The 23476-nt window shown below is 51.5% G+C and overlaps 1 protein-coding gene across 1 annotated transcript in view; it reads left to right on the forward strand.

Annotated features, from left to right (window-relative positions):
* The first annotated feature begins 7156 nt into the window (after window positions 1-7156).
* The window catches only part of ARHGAP25 (Rho GTPase activating protein 25), an 88173-nt gene continuing 71853 nt past the window's right edge, over window positions 7157-23476 (forward strand). Inside the window, exon 1 of the mRNA XM_055329248.1 lies at window positions 7157-7616. Within this exon, the coding sequence (XP_055185223.1) occupies window positions 7556-7616 (61 nt within the window). The 5' untranslated portion in view covers window positions 7157-7555. The remainder of the gene's footprint in view (window positions 7617-23476) is intronic.

Below are 23476 nucleotides of genomic sequence, written 5' to 3' on the forward strand. Positions count from 1 at the left end.
AGGACCAGAGATATTTCTTTTCTTTTCTCTTTTCTTTTCTTTCTTTTCTTCTTTTCTTCTCTTCTCTTCTTTTTCTTTCTTTCTTTTCTTTTCTTTTCTTTTCTTTTTTCCCCTTTCTTTTCTTTTCTTTCCTCTCTTTTTCTATTGCTATGGGAGGAAGTAAAGGTTAATAGACTATAAACTGTGACCAGACATCAGAACCAACACCACTAGGGGCCTTGGCAGAGATGAGATCAGTAACGAGGCTTGTCCACCTCACTGCTCAGGTCCCAGAGGATACAACACCGAGAGTGAGTCCTAGTGTAAACTATGGACTTTGGTTAGTAATGACATATTCATATTGGCTCATCAGTGACAACAAACATACCACACTAATGCTAGATGTTAATAACGGGGGGAAAGCAGATTAAGAGGGGAAATGGAGAATAAGAGGGGAAACAGAGATAAGAGGGGAAATGGAGATAAGAGGGGAAGTGGAGAATAAGAGGGGAAATGGAGATAAGAGTGGAAATGGGGAATAAGAAGGGAAATGCAGAGTTAATAAGAGGGGAAATGCAGAATAAGGAGAGAAATGCAGATTAAGAGGGGAAATGCAGACTAAGAGGGGATATGGAGACTAAGAGGGAAAATGGAGATAAGAGGGGAAATGGAGATAAGAGGGGAAATGGATAATAAGAAGGGAAATGCAGAGTTAATAAGAGGGGAAATGCAGAATAAGGAGGGAAATGCAGATTAAGAGGGGAAATACAGACTAAGAGAGGAAATGGAGACTAAGAGGGGAAATGGAGATAAGAGGGGAATTGGGGAATAAGAGGGGAAATGGAGATAAGAGGGGAAGTGGAGACTAAGAGGGGAAGTGGAGAATAAGAAGGGAAATGCAGAGTTAATAAGAGGGGAAATGCAGAATAAGGAGGGAAATGCAGACGAAGGAGAATTGGAGAATAAGAGGGGGAAATGCAGGGTGGCTGTGTTGAGGAGGGAGGTGGCCTGTGGGAACTCTGCTTTCCATTCAATTTTTCTGTAGATCTAAAAGTGCTTAAAAAAATAAAGTGTGTTGATTAAAAAAAATGAGTGCTGTACTGAAATTGTCAGGGTAAGCTCATTAAGATGTAGTTTTTAAGGCATTTGTTTTTTTTTTTTCATTTATTTTTGAAAGGTTTTATTTAAATTCCAGTTAGTTAACACACTGTGTAGTGTTAGTTTCGGACGTACAACCTAGTGACTCAACACTTCTGCACACCCGGTGCTCACCAAGAGGGCATTTCTTTTTAGAAGAGCGTCCTACAGGCTTTCTGACCACACCACCTAGTTCAGATCCAAGGCTTATGGGAAAGCTCACAAGCAGAGGGAGTTTCTTAGAGCATCCCTGGGGAGAGTGGGGTAGGGGCTTGGTTAGGAGCTCAAATCCTCAAGAAGCTGGGGTGGCAAGGAGTGGGGATGGTGTGGAGTTTGCAGGTGAGTGGTATGAGCAATCAGAACACGCAGGTTCCACAGCAAGGAGAAAATTCTCCCCCCCTGGACGAGGTGGGAGTTCTTGTAACCAGCGGGGTCATGAGGACCTACCAGAAGGGCAGGGACTGGAGGTGGTCCAACAAAGGGGAGGACTGTTTGGCACAGACATTATCTAGAATTATTATGCATGGTGGTGATTTTAAAAAGTAGGTGGTTTTTAGTTTTGTTATACTTTTAAATGGACTCTTCCGCCCGATGAGGGTGGGCCCCTCCCATCGCTTTCCCTTCTCGGCCCACTGCACCCTCACCACAGAAGGAGAAAGACATGGGACTCAAGGAACTGCCGCCATGGTCAGGGCCTTAAGATTTCACCAAGCAACTCCTCAAGGACTAGGGGAGCCAGGTGCGATGAAGCCCCAGCCTCAGCCACCTCTTTATTTACATTCCATGAGCTTTTTTTTTTTGGTTAAATAGTAAAAAAGCAAAGTCCCTTCTGTTTAGGCTCTACCACCAAGAGGCTCAATCTAGATTCATCTTTGCTTGTGTCTCTCCCCCAGTATACAATTAATTCTGTTAAAAACGTCATGAGCCACAGCACCTGTGTAGCACTAGCAGCCAAGTTCCTCTTTGTCCTTGGTAAGGGAAGAATGTACGGATCATAGGGAACCATCCGGCCACACAAGGACCCCAGCCCGTAGAGGACTCCCTGGCTTTGTTTCCTGAACAGAGACCTCCTGGCAAAGGTGGGCCCTCACGCTGTGGCTTTCCTGGAGTCTACTCAGATGCTCCAACTGTAGACGACTCAGAAAACTGAACTCCCTTTCTCTGCCACCCATTTGTCCCATGCTGGTCAGTGAGGCAGCTCGTGTGTTGTCCTTCCAGCCTCCTCGGGCATTGTTATGAATCCTTGTGGAAAACATCACCTCCAAGAGTAATGGTGATGAGGGTGATGGTGACAAGCACCACTGGGGCATGCTGTGGGGAGAGGGACGGAGAGATCAACTGGCAAGTGGGTCTCTCCAGCACACCTAATCACTGCCTAAGGTGTGACTGCTATTTATGCAGGGCATCACTTGAAAATCCCAGAGAGCCAGGCAGTGGGGAAGTGGGGGTGGGGGGGAACATGGCACTTCAGTGGGAGCAGAAGCATGTAGGAAAAAGGCCGCTGGAAATTTGGGGTGATATTTAGCACAGTGTGTCTCCATCAGCTAAGAAAAAACTTAAAGGAAACAAAACAACATAGGACGTTAAGTCAAAATCAGAGGCTCGAGCTGTCGCTGAATGCAGTCATAGACATGCAGGTTCCCTGTGGCTACATCTGTGGATGTTTCAAGAAGCAGAACTTAAGTCTTTTGGAAAACCGAACCAGCCCTATCAGCACACAGAAAGAGGGTCGACGTCGTTAGCCATCAGAGAAACGCAAATCAGACCCACAGGGAGCTGCCGCTTCGTACGCAGGAGAAAGACAGATGACAACGAGAGTTGGGGAGGCAATGGAAGAGATGGAACCTTCCTACATTGCCGATGGGAACCTAAAGTGGTGCAAGCACTTTGGAGAAACGTTCAGGCAGTTCCCCAAAAGTTTAAAAGTGAGTCTCCATAGGACCCAGAAATTCCGCTTCTAGGTACGTATCCAGGAGAACCAAAAGCACATGTTCACACAAAACTTGCATGTGAATGCTTCTGAGAGCATTACTCGTTAACAGCCAGAGAGCGCAGACAGTCCACATGCCCATCAACCAGTGACCAGATAAAGTGTGCTACACTTGTACGGCGGGATAGGATGTGGCCATTAAAAGAAATAAAGATCTGATGCCGGGGACAACACAGGAGAACCTTGAGAACATTATACAGAGTGAAAGGAGCCGGTCACTAAGTGTCATGGGCCATAGGATAGCATTTATACAAAATGTCTAGGATAGACAGTGGAGAGACAGGTAGTGTAGACCCGTGTTAGCCCAGGGCTGGGTTGGGGGAATGGGAAGGGGCACCTCCCCCTTGGGCACCCCCTCCCCCTTGTGCACCTCTCCCTGAGGCACCCCCCCCCCCCGCCAGGACACCATCCCCTACCTCCCTGACCGGCCTGGGCCTCCTTACTATCCATGGGCTGGGCATCTGCCCCGACCTCCTCCTCCTGCTGCCCCGCCGTGCTTGCTGCCTGGCACCTCTCCCGGGGGTCGCCTGTCGGGGGAAGCCACCCATGTCCACCCGCACACACCCCCACACTCCGCACAGCACTGCCGCTGTGCTCACACTTCTGTCCGCCACACGGTCACTTGGGGCAGACCCTTAGTCATCCTTGTTCACTTAGCCTCCGGCCAGTCCTGGGTCAGTGTTTAAGGAGTGAATGAGTGAACGAACGAATGCATGTGTCTCCTGAGCTCTAGCTCCACCAGCTGGGCCCCCGGCTTCTAGAAGTCTCCAGATGCTCCCCCCACCGGGCCCAGCCCACCCGCTCCTCCCTGGGAAGACGACTCCCTGCTAGTCAGCAGCAGCCCTCAGCCCCCTCTCCTCCTGTGTGCTCTCTGGCTTAGTGGCGGGAGCTCCATCCCCCTGCAGGGACTGCAGCCAGGCCAGTGGGTGCCCTGTGGGGTCTCTTTCCCTCCCACAAAAGTCCCCTGGACAGCCAGCGTCCCACCAGAAGGCCTGTTGCCTCGCGTTCCCTTCTCCACCTGTGCACTGTGGCTGACCTCCCTGTCTCCCGCCTCTCACCCGCCCTTTGCCACAGCCCCGCATCCCAACCCCAGTTATGACGTTCAAATGGCTTCTCTTTCCTCCGGGTAAAGTCCAGACTCCATGCCAAGGCTCGCTGGGGCTCCACCCCCAATGCAGCCGTCTGTCTGTCTGTCTCTCCTCCCTCTTACCCCTTTTCATCCTTCTCCAGAGCAACTCGATGAGCTCTTTCCTACCTCTGTGCCTCTTGCATGCCCTGTGCTTTGTCTGCAAGCCTCTCCCAACCCTCTTGCCTCCCCAAGTCACTCATAAGCCTTAATGCAAAAGACATTTCCCCCAGGAAGCCTTCCTTCACTCCCCAAGTCCCAATCCAGTACCTCACGAATAAGCCCCCATAGCTTCCTACACCTCACCCAGCATAACCCTGCTCATGCTGTACTGTTGTCTCTCAACAAACTGTCAGTGGAATGAAAACAGAAACAAAGTGTGCTTGTCCATGGATGTTCCTCCAAAGTCTAGCAAAACCGAGTCCTTACTTAAGAAACGGTTGCTCGTAGTGAGCACGTAGATGCTTGGATTTTTGCTTTTGTTTCTGCTATTGCATATGCTGGTTTAAACTTTGGAGCCACGTGGGACATCCTGATCTTCATTCCCTGCAGGTCAAGAAGGAGAGAAGCCCCGCCCAGGCTGCAGGCTGACCCACAGTGGGCTCCCCAGAGGGAAGGCTGCCCTGTTGGGCCTTTCCAGGGGTGCTTTGCATCTGATTGCCTTTCCAAGTATGCACACCCAACTTCCCCATCAGTCACGAGTTTTTCCAAGAGTTACAGGAACCTCCCCCTAAAGAGTGAAGGAAGTTCTCTGTATGTCTGTAAGTGCTAGCTTCAAAATATGTTCAGAGTTCCTCACTTAAAGATCCCAGGACTGGAACTTTGGGTGGTGTCACCTTCCCCATGGAGGCATCGCTGGGCGGGGGGCTCAGGATGGTTACCCACTGCTCCTCTCCTCCAGGTCAAGGTAGGGAACAGCGGTGGTGTTTGGCAGTGATGCCGAGGTGGGGCTCCGAAGTCTCTGGTAGACTGAGTCAGGGTCAAGGTTAGTATGATGGATTGGAGTCTTGATCGGCAAATAGTCACTCCCTTCTCTCCGTCCCTCCCCACTTGAGGGACATGTGTCCTTTCTGCCTCCCTGCCTTTGGGGTTTGGCCACATGGTGTGTGTTGGCTACTGGAGGCTTTGAGCTCCTAACCAAGCTCCTACCCCACTCTCCCCAGTGGTGGTCTAAGAAACCCCCTCTGCTCATGGGCTTTCCCATAAGCCTTGAATCTGAATTAGGTGGCAAGGAAACAGAGACGGAGCAGCTGGGGAGGCAGGCAGACGACCAGGCCAGTGAGGACTCCAGGGAGCCGGAGAGAGAGCCAGAGTTGGAGACAGCGATCAGAGCGTCCAAACCTGCTCGGAGGGCGCTGAGCTGACTTGCAGAATCGACGGTGATTCAGTGACAGAGACGCTGCCCACGTCCTTGGCGAGAACATACTGGGCAAGAGCCTCAGGGCAGAAACAGCAGCAGGAAGGGTCAGGAGAGAATAACAGGACAAGCATTTGCAAATGTAGACAATTCTTACCAAAGCTTTGCCCAAAAATGAAGAAAATAAATGGGGCTGTAGCAGGAGGGGAAGTGGAGTTTAGAGTGATTTTTTTTTTTTTTAAACAAGCTTGACTGCGGGTGGGAATGATCCAAGAGAGAAAAAGGATCGATTCAGCAAAGATGGGGGAGTGATGGGGGCACCTGGGTGTCTCAGTCTGTCTGACTCTTGGTTTCGGCTGAGGTCACGATCTCAGGGTCATGAGATGGAGCCCTGCGTTGGGCTGTGTGCTCAACGTGGAGTCGGCTCGGGATCCTCTCTCTCTCTTTCTAAATACATACATAAATAAAATCTTTAAAAAAATAATAATTGTTAAAAAATGGACGACTGAGAACACTACAGTCCACCCCCTGTTACTAGGAAAAGGTCCACTATGTGGGCTTCCGTGTGGGCCTTAGTCAGGTACAGTAGTGGGAGCTCGTAGACAGTGTCCACCAGCTTTTCTCAATAAAACGGGAAGCGCGGTCATCAACGGAGAGTGAGCATATGTGAGACGAAGAAGAAAGTATGACGGCGTCATCCGGTAGCGTTGAAGGATGGATGGACCCAGGATGGAGCCTTGCACGCTGGCTAGCGGTGGCTCTTGTGAGCACGTCCACCTACGGTCCAGTAAAGCCTGACAACAGACGTGAGGTAGGAAGCCTGCCGTAGACCTGAGCCCCATGACGCGCAGGTCCAGCTACCGTTGGTGGTACAGTCGCCACGTGTCCGCTCCGTGCCGGACGCCTTTGTCACTCGCTGCAGTCACGGTTGTGGTCATCGACCTCGTTCCGACTTGGGAACATGGAGGCCCAGAGGGATGCAGCTGTTCGTGAAGAGCTGCAGAGCTGGGAAGTGGAGGCTCTGCGTGTTGAACCCGTGGCCGCCTGACCCCCCACCCACGCCCTGCACACAATGCCAAGGAGCCGTCATAGCATGGGGGTCCCCCGCCCCCCGTTGGAGCTGACTTGGTGGCTCAGTCCCTCAGGGCCCTGGGCGCAGGCGGCTCATCCCTCCCGTGGATGGTGGAGGGCGGAGGACTGACGGCTTGGGTCTAACAGCGGGAGAATTTAGAGGAAGGAAGCTTGGAGGAGGATGCAGGTGGCCTCTTGACCACTTTCGGGTGCGTGAGCCACTGGGGCCGGAGGGGCCTTAGAGGCATACGGCGGAGTCCCGGACCGTGCACGTCTTTCCCTTTTCCCTGAAGCTGTAGCCTGATGCCATGAGCACTCGCTCTACTTACACGAGCATTTCCAAAAACCGTTTTCTCAAGAAACAGTGCTCATGATGCATCATCTACACCGAACAACCACCCACTTCCTCAAATGCAAGGAAGCAGACAGTTAAAAAAAAAAAAAATAAAAAGGCCGAGAGGCCGCAGTTGTTGATCACGACCTCGCCTCCGTGAGGCCTGAGATCCTTTCAGAAGGGAACCCTGCTCCTCGCGACGCAGGGCCAAGTGCCACCCGGGATAGTTCTGGTAAGAACTGAAAGCAGGAAAAGCGAGGTGCGCCCTTCCGGAAGCAGCAGCCCCTGCCGGCCGGTCGGAGGCCCTGGGGGGGATTTGGGTGCCAGCCCCAAGTGACAAAGTGACAGACGGATGGACGGACCTTTCTCCTGACAGTACGAGGACGCAGGCTGGCAAATCAGCCTCGAGCCCAAGCTCGCTCGTGAAGAAATCACCCGGGGAGCACGCACACGGGACCTGGAGGGAGAGGGCGGCCCCCCGGCAAGAGCAACAAGGCAACAGGGGAGGGAATCCAGACGGACTTGTGGCTTCAGCAGCTACTCACCCCGAGCGGGAGCAAAATGTCCCTGAAGTTGCCAAGAAACTGGGATTTCAACCTGAAAGTGGAGGCTGGGAAAATAGGTACGTCCGTGTCTGCGCGCCCTCGCCCTTCTTATAGCTTCTTCTAGCCCAGCGCCCACCATTTGCATGCTGGTCTGCGGGGAGCCCCACTGCTCCAACATGGGTGTCAGCAAACCTGAGTTGGGGGAAAATTTGCATTCGAATTGGTGCATTGGCTCAGAGTTCCCATTACCTGCAGGGAGGGGGTTCTCCTCTGCTTGGGGTGGTGTGGGAATGGAGCTCGCTGGCCTGTAATGGGCTCGGGCTACTGATCCCACATGGGGCCGAGGGGGTTTTCTCTATTTTTAGGGAAAGGATAATCTTCCTTCTATTCAGACACTTTTCCATATTTTGGGTGGTTTTTCCAGGAGCGCGGAGAGTAGAGTCTTTCTCAAGGGCTCCATCTGGGAAGAAACTCGAGGCGTCCTATTTGTCAGGCAAAAAGAGCAAAAAATAAGCAAGGAAGACCAGGCAGGAACGTAGAGACCGTTGACGATGGCGTAGAGACCTTTTTGCTTAAAGGGACAGAATGGAAGGGACCGCTTGATGGTGAAGTTGAAAAAGAGAAACACGCGTTGGAGATTAATTAAGGGATGGCGGCGTGTTTTCTGGCATATTCTGGCCTTTAGTCCGTTCCTCTCTTTATTAATGATGATAGTGATACGTTGATTTTAATCTGCTATGTGGTATCAAGAGTTCCTCTGTGTGGGTTTCTTCCATCATTTTGTTTTTAATTTTTTAATTTTTAATTTTTAATTTAATTTAATTGTATTTTATTTTATTTTATTTTTTGGTTTCTTCCATCATTAAATCAATCACAGTAATTTGGGGGAGAGCAGTTGGGCTGAAAGCGATTTCCCGGGTTCACACTCCCCCCCCTGCACAGTGAGCTAACCTCCTTGGTGTTAGGTGAGCCGGGAGATGTTTCTTGTGGCTTGGAAAAGTCTTGCTTGGAACAAGGCTCAGGCTTGGTCTTCTGAAGGCGCTTCGTGTGTCACGAAAATAAGTGGTGTGTGGCCAAGTCACATAATGGAGGGTTAATGATGTCGGTCTGAGCAGAGATTTGGAAGGAAATCGAGAGTAATCAGAGAAGCCATTAATCGTGGTGTCCAGGGAGGATCCGCAGGCCCTAATCAAGCCAGGAATCACTGCATGCTGAGGTTGGTTCCGAAAATAGGTGGTGTGTGAACCTCCGACGGAAGCAAGAGATTTTTCTTCTAAGGCCCGTTGATGCCAGCATCCTTGGCAAATGCTCTTTTTTTTTTTTTACTACATGTCATAAAAATTAGTTTTTAGACATAAGACTTCTATGGTTTAGTTCCTTTGGAAGTGTCCTGCTTCTGTTTACGTGGGGTCATCGTACCCTCTCGGCACCTGTGTTTGAACAGGTCTTACTCTCCTGTTTAAAAATAGGAAACGTGAGCTTAGTGATTAAATGATTAATTGATTCAAGGGCTACACGATTTTTTTTTCCCCTCCAGGGATATGGGAAAGGACCACGTTAGAGCTCAGGTCTGCATATTCTCAGAGGTTGGGGAGGTTGGGGAGATTTCGTGATTTCTACCAACGTTGATTAAATCGTGGTCCCGTGGACAGGCTACATGGGAGTCACCTCAAGTACTTGCTCAAAAAGGCCGGTTCCTGGGCCTTCTCCTGAATTGTGAGATCAGACTGTCTGGAGGGAGGCTCATGTACCTGCAGTTTAGCAAGCCCCCCGGCCTCCATCCCACCCGATGAAGAAGTCCCGCGGCAGGGGCTGTGGTCTGAGTTAGTGGCCTCGTAGAGCGCCGTCCCTGGTCCTAGGGGGCACGCCGTCAACATTTGTCGACTGAATGAATGATGGGCTGACTCTGATCAGGTGATATTATTTAGTGTTATTTAACGAAAAAAATAATCCCGTAGTGAAATACAAAGAAGCCCTTCCCGTTATCCATGTCGTTTACAAGCCTGTCGCCCCCAGGGATTGGACTGCAGCCAAAACACCTTCCACGAGGGTCATGCAGATGAGATTTCAGATCCCAGGCTGGATTCTCCTAGAAAACAAAGTCAGAGGCCCGGCCACAGGACCACCGCTCCCTGCTCTGGCATCATCCAGGCATGACGGTTAGAACCGGCTTAAGGGGCTATCGAATCCCCCGGCTGCTACGCAGACGTGCAGAGTCGGGAGTCCCGTCAGGGAGGCCAGTGACCGGCCTTGAGAGGATCAGGGTTTCTCAGCCTGGACACCACTGGTATCTTGGGCTGGGTAATTCTTCGGGCTGGGGGCTCCTCTGTGTGTGCATTATAGGGTGTCAGCCGCCTCCTTGGCCTCTACCCTTTAGGTGACAGTGACCCTCTCCTACCACCACCAGCTATGACAACCGAAAGTGTCTCCAGATGTTGCCAGATATCCGGGGAGAGACGTCTGCCCTGGTTGAGACACTGGAGGAGACGATCACCCCAAAGGGTGGAACCCAGGTGGCAGTTGCCTCCTTATTCACCACTTGGGTCAATTTTCAGGAGAAAATATAGGTGGGGGGGGAGCAGTAGCATGAGGAGCTCCGCACCCCCGCCCCATCTCAACCGGAACCAGCTGCAAGGCTCTGACACGCTATGAGGCCCGGGGAGGGATCCCAGCTGTTCCTTTGTGCCAGCTGTGCTTCCAGTTCCCCCAGATGCTGGGGGAGGCCAGCCAGGCTGTAGTGAAAGTGAAAGTGTGTGAGAGTGGGGGAGGGGATCCCCTGTACTCCCGCCGCTGGGAGCCAGGGGTGCGGCAGGGCCGGGGCACCCAGTGGGCCACCCCAGGAGGACCGGGCGGGGGGGGCAGGCCGGGCTGCGGCGGAGCCCAGAGCGCGCACTTCTTTCATCCTCTATCATCTTCCATTTAGTCCCAGAATGAAACCCGATGCAGCCTCCCGACTCTCCTGCGCTGCTACCTGCGTCTTCTCTCTCAAACCCATCCCTCTCCAAGCTTCAGTGAGGGGTCCGGGGCTCAGCGCCACCTTCGGAGGGCATCGGGCCAGAGGAGGGCGGCTAATGGGCCGCAGGTGGGGAGCACCTAGTGGGAAGATTACCCGTGAATTCCTGGACCTCCCGTGTGGCCTCTGAATTTGTTCTCATTTCCCCCTGAGTCCAAACGGGAAGCAGACCCTAGAGACCAAATGGCTCCGAGATTCATAGTGAAAGGAGCTGTGGAAGTGGCGCCTCGATGCTTGCCCCTGCCCCCAACCCCGGCGACATTTAATGTTGAAATCAGAAACGGTTGAGAAACACAATGTCATTATTGTAAGCTCCCAGGTAGGAAAGGGAATAATGCCAATGTGGGGTTTCTTTTCCTCACTTGATTTTTTTTCTCCTATTTGATAAATCGTTATTTGCCTGATACAGTTCATCTAGTTCGGCCCTTTAGAAAATCAGAGTTGGGGAATGAAAACGTTTGTTCCTTAAGGCTGCCACTGCAAGACCAATTTATAAAGCCTAAGGTCTTATGCAATGAAGCTTGTTTTATTTTATTTTATTTTATTTTATTTTATTTTATTTTATTTTATTTTATTTTATTTTATTTTATTTTATTTTATTATTTTATCTTATTTTTTTGCAATGAAGGTTATTATTCTTGTTTAAGGGAGTCGGATTTTAAAGTATCGTTTAGGATAGATGGATGCATCCGTAGATCCGCAGATACACAGCTGTCCCTCGAATCAATAAAAAATGATAAAAGGAAATGAGCAACGTGAACATGAATTTTACAGAAGAGGACGGATACGACCAGTAAACACACGGGAACGTGCGCACTCGCGATGATCAGGACACGCACGGTGCACAGCGCGGCTGTACCCGCAGGGCCGCGTGCATCCCTTTGAACGAGCGCCCTTGTATTTTTTTTGGATAAATAGTAGAGCGACTACTGGCTTGTAGGGTCATTCTGGTTTTGACTTTCCGAGTAAAATTCATGCTGTTTTCCAGGGCAGCTGCGCCAGCTTGCGCTCCCCCCGGCAGCGCACGGGGACTCCCCTTTCTCTGCATCCTTGCCGCCCGCTGACACCTGTTGTTCCCGGTTGTTTTTAGCCGTCGGGTGTGCGGCGACATCTCTTTGGAGCTCCGATATGTGTTTCCCTGATGAGTGATGTGAGCATCTTCTCACGCGTCCGTTGGCCGTCTGTGATGTCTTCTTCAGAGAATTGCCTGTGCGTGGCTTCTGTCCGTTTTTAAATTGGATTACTTGGGGGTTCGGTTGTAGAAGTTCTTCATGCATTTCGGATACTAACCCTTTTTCAGATCCGTCATTGGCCAACATCTCCCCCCCCCCCGCCCCCGCCCCATTCCGAAGGCCGCCTTTTAGTTTTGTGGATTGTCTCCTTTGCCGTGCAGACTTTTGTTTGGGTGAAGTTCCAATAGTTTATTTTTGCTTTTGTTTCCCTCGCCTCAGGAGACACGTCTAGAAAGCAGTTGCTAACGGCCCATGTCAAAGAGGTTAGTGCCTGAGTCCTCTTCTAGGATTTTGATGGTTTCAGGCCTCACATTTAGGTCTTCAACCCATTTTGGATTCATCTTTGCATACAGTGTGAGGGTGTAGTCCAGTTTCACTCTTTTGCATGTGGCTGTCCAGTTTTCTAGCACCATCTGTTGAAGAGACTGTCTGGTTCCCATTGGATATTCTCTCCTGCTTTGTCAGAGGTTAATTGGCCATAGAATTGTGGGTTTATTTCTGGATTTTCTGTTCTGTTCTATTAACCTGCATGTCTATTTTTGTGCCCGTACCACACTGTCTTGATGGTCACAGCTTTGTAATAGGACTTGAAGTCTGGAATTGTGATGCCTCCAGGTTTGCTTTTCTTTTTGAAGATTGCTTTGGCTGTTCGGGGGCTTTGTAGTTCCAAACAAAATTAGAATTCTTTGTTCTTGTCCACGGCCATACCGCCCTGAACGCGCCCGATTGCGTCAGAATTCTTTGTTCTTGTTCTGTGAAAAATGCTGTCGGTATTTTGATAGGGATTGTATTATTATTTTACAAATGTTTTCCAGGCTTCCTATGATGAACAGGTATTCTGTTATTAAAATACCTAAAACTAGGGGCGTCTGGGTGGCTCAGTTGATGAGGTGTCTGCCTTTGGCTCAGATCATGATCCCAGGGTCTTGGGATGAAGCCCCACATTGGACTCCCTGCTCAGCAGGGGACTCTACTTCTCCCTCTCCCTCTCCTTCTGACCCTTCCCCTATGCCCACCCCCAGCTCATGACACACACTCTCTCAGTCTCTCTCAACTAAATAAACAAACTCTTTAAAAAAAATACCTAAAGCTAAAACAAATTCCAAAGTGTTTGGTCAAGCATGTTGGTGTAAGATACTACAGGCATCATGTGCTCTTCGGGGATCTACAGCCAGCTGCAGAGGTTGGAACAACCCAGGACCCACAGCTGGTCATTTGTAGACTTTCTGTACCTCTGGACTCAGGATAGAGGGTTTTCTCGGAAGAGCTACATGGTCCCAAGGTCACCACGCTATCCTGTTTGAGTATATTTCTCATTTTATAGGAACACAGAAATGCTCGTTCCCCAATTTGGGAATCCTAAAGCCATGGAGCTCATAGTGAGCTGGTCTGTTTATTCGGCATTCAGCTTTGGTGAATACTTTCTTCCCTCTTTCCTTTCTTCCTTCTTTTCTTTTTAAGATTTTCTTTATTTATTTGAGAGAGAGAGAGAGAGAGAGAGAGAGCATGAGTGGGAGGAGGGGCAGAGGGAGTGGGACAAGCAGACCCCTTGCTGAGCGGGAAGCTTGACTCAGGGCTCAATCCCAAGACCTTGAAATCATGACCTGAGCCAAAGGCACCCACTTAACCAACTGAGGCACCCGGGTTCCCTGGTTTATTCCTTGTTCAAGTTAAAATGTCCGACCTATGTTGTCATCGAACTTATCTTTAGGCATAAATTAAGTTCTTTCCACGAGGTGCGTGTGTCTCCTGCTGCCCAGGCCGAGAGCCTCCTGGCCGGCCATTTGGGGAAGAGGCTGATGTCAATCTAAAAACAGCAGCAGAGTGAGGGTCGACTTGGAGTCAAGATCTTGTTTTGTGCTCACTCGTCGACAAAGTCCTCCCTGCAGATGCCGGGCAAGGGTGATTTAGAGGCTGCACTTTGTGTTGGATTGGGCACCAAAGTATACTGGGATCGGCAGAGGTGGGCTCAGTGGCTTGGGGTCTGTGTCTTGGAAAATGAGTCTAGAGTGAGATACCCCGCGGTCCTCCCGTGGTAGACACAGCCCGAAGTATCTTCCAGTCAGGGCACTCCTGCTGTCGCTGGCTCGCGACTTATGAAGCATCTGCACAGAGCGTCTAGCTCCGGGGGACCACGCGGAGACTGCCTGGGAGGCTCAGGGCTGGAGTGCGGTCCTCTGCATAAGGGGGTGAGCATTCTGGGCTTTTGGAAACATCTTGGCAATGACTGAGGAGAAGCCGGTGATGATGAGGGTCCTTTACCCCAAGGTGCTTGAAAGGAAAAAAAAGGTATAACCTCTCGGGAAGCGGCACCGTGGCTGGATAACTGGATGCGCAAGAGGTGACGCGCCGCCCTGGCTGTGGCCCCAGTGATCAAGACCCATGACGACGCCCCCGACGGTGGAGCCCGGGGCAACCCCAGGGGCTATCCACAGGGAGGCCCAGGCCGATGGAGGGGTTCCTTCCAGGGGATCGTATGTAAACGCTGTAGACTTCCCAGACAGGAACTGAGATATGGAAGTGACAAAAAGAGAAAATAATTTACATTTCTTGTTTTATGTTTTACTCATCACCATGTTTCTCCTGGAGATTTTCTCTCCTTTGAAAGTTTTCTAAAAAACCAAATATTCCTTTACCAAAAAAAAAAAAAAAAAAAAAACCCAAAAAACAATACCCGTAGGTGTGGTGACCCAATATAAAGAGAGTCCCGCTCTCTGCTCCTGCAGGGCTTCCAGGCTAGTGGGGCACAGACAAGGGGACGACTAGAAGGCAAAGCAAGTCCGGTGATGACACGAGGCAGGTCCCGCGGGAGCCGGGGGAGGGTCCCTGGTCCGGCCATTCTTTGCTTGAGGATATAGACTTGTGCTTTCTCTAGCGCGTCCCAGGCTTGTCATCTTCCTCGGGCTGGTCTTCCTGAACATAGCTTGTTTCTTGGGAGAAGAAAAAGCGTTTTTTTTTTGTACGGCTCCTCCCGTCGGTGGAGGCGTTCGACTCAAAGTCCTTGGGCTCTGGCCCTGCTCGCCTGCCCGCTGGTCCCCTGCCGCCCGACTTCCCCAGGTGCACGCATACCAGGACCCTAGGCCTCAGCCCTATCAGCCCCCTGCGCTTTCCCACCTGCCCCCGAGCCCACTCCATAGGGGGTTCCCTGTCTACAACCCAACTCCTACCCATGCGTTGGTCACAGTGTAGACGTCTTGCCCTCGTGGAGACTCTAACTCTGCAGATCACTAGGAGGAGAGTCCAATAACCCTTTCTCAAGCTGTTTACGCAGAGAGGCTTAGAGGTTAGAGACCGTGGACTTCCACTGAGATGAGCTCAACGAACGTCCCCGACCTTGCCTCTGTGCGTCCACACCGCCCAACCACTGCTTGGTTTTCTGAGCGTAGACATTCGCCTTGATCTGAAAGAGGCAACATGGGTGCTCTGGGCCCTCCCCGGAGAAAACAAACTCGAACAGCCCGTAAACATTGTCTACGCGGGACGGATTGCGCGTTGAAGTCTTCTTCTTTCAGAGGCGTGTAGGCCGGTAGGAGGGTGTGTGGTAGAGAAGAGAATCCGTGAGCTTAAGACAATCCTGCTAATTTGCAGTGAATCCCAGGGCAAGTTGCCCACTTATTCAGTAGGATAGTGATACGGATGTTGAGAGGGAAAAGAATATTTTGTACGCACGGCACATGTTTGGTGTTCAGCAAACACCTATTCCCTTTCTTTGTAGGTAATCTCATTTCCAATTCGGGTCAAACTAGAGGCTGTACTTGGAGCAGGTGACCTTGGCACCCTCCCAGAATGGGCCCACCGAGTTGTGCTTTCCCATCACACCCTCGGTTTTCATCTTCACCGCAAGTGATGGCTTCACGAGATTTCGCCCCTGATTGTGTTGGAAAATGAGAACAAGGTGTGGACAATGCCCCTGGGGCCTACACTCTGTGCGAGAAAATCCACTGAGAACTCAGCACCCGGAAACACCCTGCGTCTCAGGAGGGAGGGCGCTTTCTCCTTTCTGCACAATTGTGCGAGTCCTCGCGTTTTTTTTTGTTTTGTTTTGTTTTGTTTTCCTTTTCATCTCGGCTGCCCGGGAGCTCAGCGCTACCCTGAAGCTCCATCGCCGCTTTTGCCTCTTCAACTAAAACACTTCATATCTTCCTTTGCCTTTGATACAAATGTGTGTGTTCACGGCAAATGAGTTTTCTGTCTTTTTTTTTTTTTTTTTTTTTTAGTTTTCTGTTTGGATGTGAAAAGCCAGTGAAGCCTCTGAGGAAAGGAGGGTAATCCCAGGCGCGAGATGAGCGCACAATTCCCCGGAAGTACCGTGGTTATGTTTCCTATTGATTAGTAGCAACCAGGCATTAGGATTTTTTTTTTGAAGAACCCGGTTCTGAGACTGTGGGTGCTGAGAATGCGGTTAGTTTTTGTTTTGTTCTGTTTTGTTTTAGTTTATGAATGAAAATGCAGCCCTACTGCCACCTACGTTCTTTCCCTGGAGTTGCATGAGATGTGGCGTCTTGAGGACTTTGGGGCCGGTCGTTTCCCCCGTTCATTCCTCCGATGCCCCTTTGCTGACTTCTGTACGATAGATCCTTTTCTAGAAGCATCCTCGGTGCCGTGCTTCTCACGCTGGTGACCTGCCCCAGACCGGCACCTCCATCTTTCTAAAATGTGTGTCTTAGGCTTTGGTGCCACCACATTTTCCCCCGTAAGCTGTGGGGCGTCAGTCACCAGGACTGTGACCGACTCAGGTGACAGCTGCTTCACTTCCTTGCTTCCTCCTGGTGCTGCCCACCCCCCAGTCCCCAACGCGCACACGTGGATCTTGGTTTTCCAGGTGGGGCCGGGGACGCTCTACTGCTGGTGCCCCGGCCTGTGGCTCCCGAGCCAGATCCGCGAGCTTCCTTGCGGGCTGGGGAATCTCACAGTGAGAGGGGCAGTGTTGCAGTAGGGAGGCTCTAAGGCTACGCAGAATGGTTTTCACGTGTTTTTTTTTTTTTTTTTTTAAACAACCCTGTTGAAGACGACAAAAAGAGTTTCCTGATAGGGTGTGAACTGGCTGGTACGAGAAGAAGCCGGCCGGCCGGCTGTGTGGCGCGGCGGTTAGGACGCTAGCTCTGGAGTCACACTGCCCAAATTCCATCCCGCCATCGGGGCTCACCGGCTGGGTGGCTTTGGTCCTCAGTTTCCTCGTCTGTAAAATGGGCACAACCCTAGTGCCAAGCCACGTGGTTACCGTGAGGACTAGGGGACGCGATCCTCCAGCGCCTGTAGTGTGATAGCGAGCCCTGGTTTGCGCAGCATGAGTATCGGTCGTCATCGTCGCCGCGCGGACGTCCCCACGCTGTACCTACGATACCAGCTCCCTCCGACAAGCCGGGGCCGAAAGGCACAGCCAGCAGCGCCAGGGGTTGCCTTGTCCTGGTCCCGTTTAGTTCGTCTGTGCTTCCTTTAGGCGCACGGTCTTGAGGGCATCGCCCACGTCGGGCTGCCCACAGAACCGCCCGCGCGGATTTGACCAGCCTCCGCTTCTTTCTTACTCCCTTGGTCTCCGGGCTGCGGAGGTGTGGATTCCTTCCTTCCTTCCTTCCTTCCTTCCTTCCTTCCTTCCTTCCTTCGTCTTCTTTCCTCTTTGCTTTTTCTTTTATTTTTAAAGATTTTATTTAGTATAGAGGGAGGGAGGGAGGGAGAGAGAGTCCGAGCGAGGGGAGCGGCACAGGGAGATGGAGAATCTCAAGCAGGCCCCAAGCAGAGCGTGGAGCCCGACGCCAGGCTCGACCCCGGGGCCCAGAGATCAGACCCGAGCCGAAATCAAAAGCTGGTGGCTTCACCGACTGAGTCCACCCTCATTCCCTCTTCTTGTCTGTCTTTTTCTTTCTTTCTTTCTTTCTTTCTTTCTTTCTTTCTTTCTTTCTTTCTTTCTTTCTTTCTTTCTTTCTTTCTTCCTTCCTTCCTTCCTTCCTTCCTTCCTTCTTTTTTCTTTTTTTCTTTTTTTCTTTCTTTCTTTCTTTCTTTCTTTCTTTTCTTCCTTCCTTCTTTCTTTTTGTCTTTCTTTCTTTCCTTCTTCCTTCTTTTTTCTTTCCTTTCTTTTCTTTCCTTCTTTCTTTCTTTTTTCTTTCTTCCTTCTTTTTTCTTTCTTTCTTTGTCCTTTCTTTCCTTCCTTCCTTCTTTCTTTTTTCTTTTCTTCCTTCCTTCTTTCTTTTTTCTTTCTTTTCTTTCCTTCCTTCCTTCTTTCTTTTCTTCCTTCTTTCTTTTTTCTTTCTTCTTTCTTTCTTTCTTTTTTCTTTTCTTTTCTTCTTTCTTTATTTCTTCTTTCCTTCTTTCTTTTCTTCCTTCCTTTCTTTCCTTCCTTCCTTCTTTCTTTTTTCTTTTCTTCCTTCTTTCTTTTTTCTTTCTTTTCTTTCCTTCCTTCCTTCTTTCTTTTCTTCCTTCTTTCTTTTTTCTTTCTTCTTTCTTTCTTTCTTTTTTCTTTTCTTTTCTTCTTTCTTTCTTTATTTCTTCTTTCCTTCTTTCTTTTCTTCCTTCCTTTCTTTCCTTCCTTCCTTCTTTCTTTCTTTCCTTCCTTCTTTCTTTTTTCTTTCCTTCTTTCTTTTTTCTTTCTTTCCTTCCTTCCTTCTTTGTCTTTCTTTCTTTCTTTCTTCTCCTTTTTTCTTTCCTTCCTTCCTTGTTTCTTTCTTTCTTTCTTTCTTTCTTTCTTCTTCTCCTTTTTTCTTTCCTTCCTTCTCTCTTTTTCTTTCCTTCTCTCTTTTTTTCTTTCCTTCTTTCTTTTTTCTTTCCTTCTTTCTTTTCTTTCTTTCTTTTTATTTTTTATTTTTTTAATTTTCTTTCTTTCTTTCTTTCTTTCTTTCTTTCTTTCTTTCTTCCTTCCTTCCTTCCTTCCTTCCTTCCTTCCTTCCTTCCTTCTTTCTTTCTTTCTTTCTTCTTTCTTTCTTTCTTTTCTTTCTTCTCTTTCTTTCTTTCTTCATCATTTCTTTCCCAAACCCATTAAGTGCTTGAGTTACGACTTTCCGGAAGCATGACGGGGAGCTGGGGGTGGGTTTCCTGCAGAGTGCCTGCTGCAGAAATGTCACAGTCCCCACGCTGTGGTGATAGGAGAAATTCCTCAAACTTCCCCGACTCTGGAGAGTGACCCCGGGCTGAGGAGCCACTTCCTCTGGAGGAGCCGCTAACCTCTCCTGCCATCACAGGTGCCAGGGACGTCTAGCCTCTGGCCGCTGCGGTGAGGCCGCCGGCCGTTTGTTTGGGCCTCGCTGGAGTCAGTAGCCGACATTTGTGATCACTTGTGTGTGGGTGACAGCAGCAGCAGGCTGGATTTTCCGGTGCTCTGTAAGAACCTCACAGTTGTGGCCTACCATGCATTTTCAGATCGTTATTTTTAGATGTCATTATGAAGAAACAGCAGGACCTCCACAATGAGGCTCCTGGCCTCCCTTGGCCTCAGGTCTTCTGTTGCAACCCGCGGGTTTATGTGAGTGCATCCTTCCCCCTGCTTCTGCATCGTGCTCCGTGTGCTTGGATATTTAGAAGCAGAAACCCGTTTTGCTGGGGGCAGGTCGGGGTTAGAAATCTCCCCATGCACACAACCGGGGGTTACGATGATCACTGTCACTGGGTAGAGCTGTGACCCCCAGGCCCTCCCTGCCGAGGCCCCGCGTGCTGCACCTGCCACCAGCCCGCCGCCTCCGCCTCGGGAGCCCTTCTGAGTTCTCCCACTTGGCTGGGTGGGGGGGGGGCAGCTGGCCTGGAACTGGGGTTAGCCTGGAACGTGGGATTTTCCTGAGATATGAGACCCTCGGGATGAGAACCAGGAGACTCGCCCTGGTGCTGGGGCTCAGGCTGAGAAAAGAAGGTATTTTGAGAACATCGTGACAGGTGCTCTGTGTATCTCTCAGACTGAATTTTGAGGCCACACAAAATTATAGGAAGATTTCTTTAAACCTTGAATTGTTCTGTGTTTAGTGCCCAGGGTCAGAAGAAGTCCTTCCCCATCCTTTCTTCAGTCTACCTGCGTCTGCAATGCTAGCTTCCTCTGCCTTTTATGGAATTGGTTTATTTCCTGCTCATACTTCCTCTGGAGGGATTGGGAGCTGCCCCTCTCAGCCGCACGGTGGGAAACTTCCTTCCAGACTGACACCAAACTCCCTGCCCAGGGAGATCTCTGTATCTGCCCCCTAGGTTTGCCCTTATGCTTCCTGGATTTTCTTTTCGACTCCTCACCCCCACTCCCCATCATCACCATGGCCACCACCATCTCCTCCTGGAAGCCTTCCTGGATAGCCCAAATCATATTAGACCTTCCTGCTCTTTTTTTTTTTTTTTTAAGATTTTGCTTATTTATTCATGAGAGACACAGAGAGAGGCAGAGACACAGGCAGAGGGAGAAGCAGGCTCCATGCAGGGAGCCTGTTGCGGGACTCGATCCCAGGACCCCGGGGTCACGCCTTGAGCCGAAGGCAGATGCTCAATCGCTGAGCCCACCGGGCGTCCCAAGACCCTCTTGTTCTGTGAAATTGCACCACTTTGCTCATTTTCCTCCTGTTGTGCTTGACACATATTTATCAGATGCCTACTGTGTGCTGGGTGCTTTACTAGGCTCAGGATGTAAGAAGGCATAACAAAGATTAAGGTCTTGACCTCAAGTAGCAGCTCAGCTCACAGTGTCAATGGGGAGACACCCAGAGGGGAGCAGGGCTCACTCACTAAAGAGAAGCAGAATTTCCTAAGTGAAGTAACTGCGATTGTGGGATTTAAAATGCTTCTGTAACTACAGCTTCCTTTGCCCCCCCCCCCCCCCAACTACAGCCTCTAAATACCTACAAAGGGCAGGTTTTCACTTGGTGATTCAAGTGTGTTCTCTTCCAGGAAGAGAGAGACCCTGTCAGATGGCAGGCTGCTATTGCCACCGGCCGCCAGTAGACGGCGTCTGCAGTCAGTGACCATAAACCTGGGTGTTTCTATCAAAGCCCTGGATTTAACCCTCTCTGGGTGCATAGTGTTGTCTTCATTTTCTTTTTTTTTTTTTTTTTTTTTAAAGATTTTATTTATTCCTGAGAGACACACACACACAGAGAGGCAGAGACCCAGGCAGAGGGAGATGTAGGCTCCATGTAGGGGGCCTGACGTGGGACTCAATCCCAGGACCCCGGGTTCATGGCCTAGCCTCCCAGGGGGCCCTTTGTATCTTATCCTTCTGTGGCCTGAAATGCCGACGGCATTATAATGAAAGCAAAGATAATTTAGTCCCTTTTGTATCTTTTACAGATAAAAAGTTTCTCTTGAAAGAGGAAAAAAAACAAAAACAAACGCACACACCAACTCCAGTTAACTAAGAAGCCAGACCTGAGCATAGTTGGGGGGTAGAGACGTCTAGGAACACAGCCTTGAACTCAAATAAACCTGGATTTGACTTGAGCTGTGAACTCAGTCTCTGGTCACCTGTTTGATCTGCGGCACGTAAGCTTCCACCTCACTATGCCTCAGTGTTTTTATCTGAAAAATGGGGCCGGTAGTCTCGCCCACTTCATAGACCTGTTATAAGCCTCAAATAACGTGCGTCGCGTCTCTTGGCAATGGACTGCCGCTGTTATTACTGTTGGTGTCCCTGCTTTGATGGCCTCACCTCCCGTGATCCATTCTCTGCCCTGCCCAGCGGCTTCTGGTCCTGAGTGAACCGTGTCACCCCATATGACTCTACCATCCCTCGAAGTCCAAGACCAGGCTTCCTGGGTTATGGGGCCTCTTCACCCACTTCAGGAATTCTCTGACTTCTGTGAGTCCCCCCCCCCCCATTCCATTGCTTCTACGACTTTTTCATTATTAATTCCTCTATGGCTTCCTTCCCATAGAGTCGTCTTTCTGGCAACATAGCTCGGCTGAACCCTGGAGCTCCCGCCTCTGTCCCACTGTCAAGACCGCAGGGACAGTCCCCTGACCCCGTTGAAACCCCACAACCCATTTCCTGGTGGCCTGTTCCTGGGCAGCTGAACATTGCTGAGGAGCATCAGACCCCTTAGCCACCAGGATTGATTGGATTTGTGACCAGTCGTACCGGGTGGACGTTCAGCAGGGCCAGACGGGCCTACCGCGCCTACCTCACATGTTTACTGTCCTTTCCTCTGAACCACCTCCTCTGCCTTCCCCCTTGCTTCTATATTTCATAGAGAAACACATGGCAGCTGTGTGGCTACCCCATCCTCTCCCTACCGCCCGGTGTTTCCATTGCCCTAGCTGTCGCCTCCCACGCTAACCCCCACGTTGGGGCCGCGGGGACCCCCATCTGGAGGCCTGGCCCTTGGGGGCTCTTGCTCTGGTTGGGCTGCAGCCGTGTTCCCCTTCCTGGGGTGAGGCCCCTGGCCGGGGCGGGGAGGGGACACATGCTCTGCTTGCCTCTAGGCCATGTGGGACGGTGACATTCCCTCACAATTGCCTAGAGCCACTTCCACACTCGCACGAGTGTTTTCCTGGGTCCCCCCAGGGCCTGACCGCAGGGAGGCCCAGGGCAGAGCTGGCGGGTTGGGGCAGGGCAGTGCCCAGGCACATGCGGGAAGCTCCCCCCTGTGAGAAGCAGAGCTGGGTGCACAGAGGAGGGGCGTGGAGTGCGGGCTGGGCCCTGTCCGTGTTCCCAGTGCCCGGCCGGGTCACAGCTTGTCCCTCAGGAACCCCGTTAAACACCAGCGCACACCCTCCACCAGGCAGGTCATCACTGAGATTGCTAATGCCCCGCACCTCAGCGGGCCCTCGTGTCCCCAGGTGGCACTGCGGCGTCCTGCGTGCTCGGCCGTCATGTCCTGTCACACGCCCCCCCGGCCACCCTCGGCCTTGCGGAGGCTCATTCGGAGTCTTCGGGGTGGAGTCCCCTGCTCGGCCAGGCCCTCCAACTCTGGGCAGGACCAGCTGCCCCGCTTGAGGTGCCTGGGCCAACGTGACAGTGTGGAACCTGCTGTGCCAGACGGCGGGGACTTCCCGGGGCATGAGCGCAGAGCGCTAACCCACGCAGGGGCCTGGCCGACCGCACGGCCTGCGTGTCTTAAGGAGGCCGCCCTGGCCCGGGCCTCAGCCCCTGGTCCCTGTCTCTCCCCGCCAGCCGGGGGACCGCAGTGCTGCTGTGGCTTGCAGCTCCATCGCACCATCTCCCCGGGGCCCCAGGCTGCTCGCGGCCCCACCTGGGTCCCCCGGGCTTCTGTCTCCCGTGGACCGTCCCTCCCCGCCCACCCCTGGGCGCACCTGCCTTCCCAGAGGCTCCATGGCGCCCGCGGCACAGACGCTGAGGCCCCGCCGCCCCTCCACCCGCGCCCTCTCTCTCACCCCGCGTCCCGTCCACCGGGGGAGACCTTTGGGGCGCCTTGCGAGCAAAGCCTCCAACCTGAGTACTTGGTCCTCCGGGTGCTGAGTCTTTAGTGGCCACTTGCCAAGCGGTTGTCCCGCCTCACTCGTGTCCCGTGCCCCGGCTCTCGACGCCATGGCTGGACTCGACAACCTCGGCACAGAGGCAGACGCCATCAAGCCTTCTTTGAGCCCTTCGGCGTGTGGCGAGCTCCTGCCCCTCCGTGGCGCTGCCCACTCGGCCCGTGGCCCAGCCGCCCTCAGGCCTTCACCTCGGTGCCCGGGTTGCGGCCCGGCCAGTGCGCCCCCGTCTCTGGAGCGCGGCTTCTGGGTCCCTCCATGGCCCTTCCTCACCCGCTTGCTTGCAGCTCAGGTGTCAGCCCTC

This window comes from Nyctereutes procyonoides, unplaced genomic scaffold, assembly GCF_905146905.1.
Source record: "Nyctereutes procyonoides isolate TBG_1078 unplaced genomic scaffold, NYPRO_anot_genome, whole genome shotgun sequence".
NCBI lineage: Eukaryota > Metazoa > Chordata > Mammalia > Carnivora > Canidae > Nyctereutes > Nyctereutes procyonoides.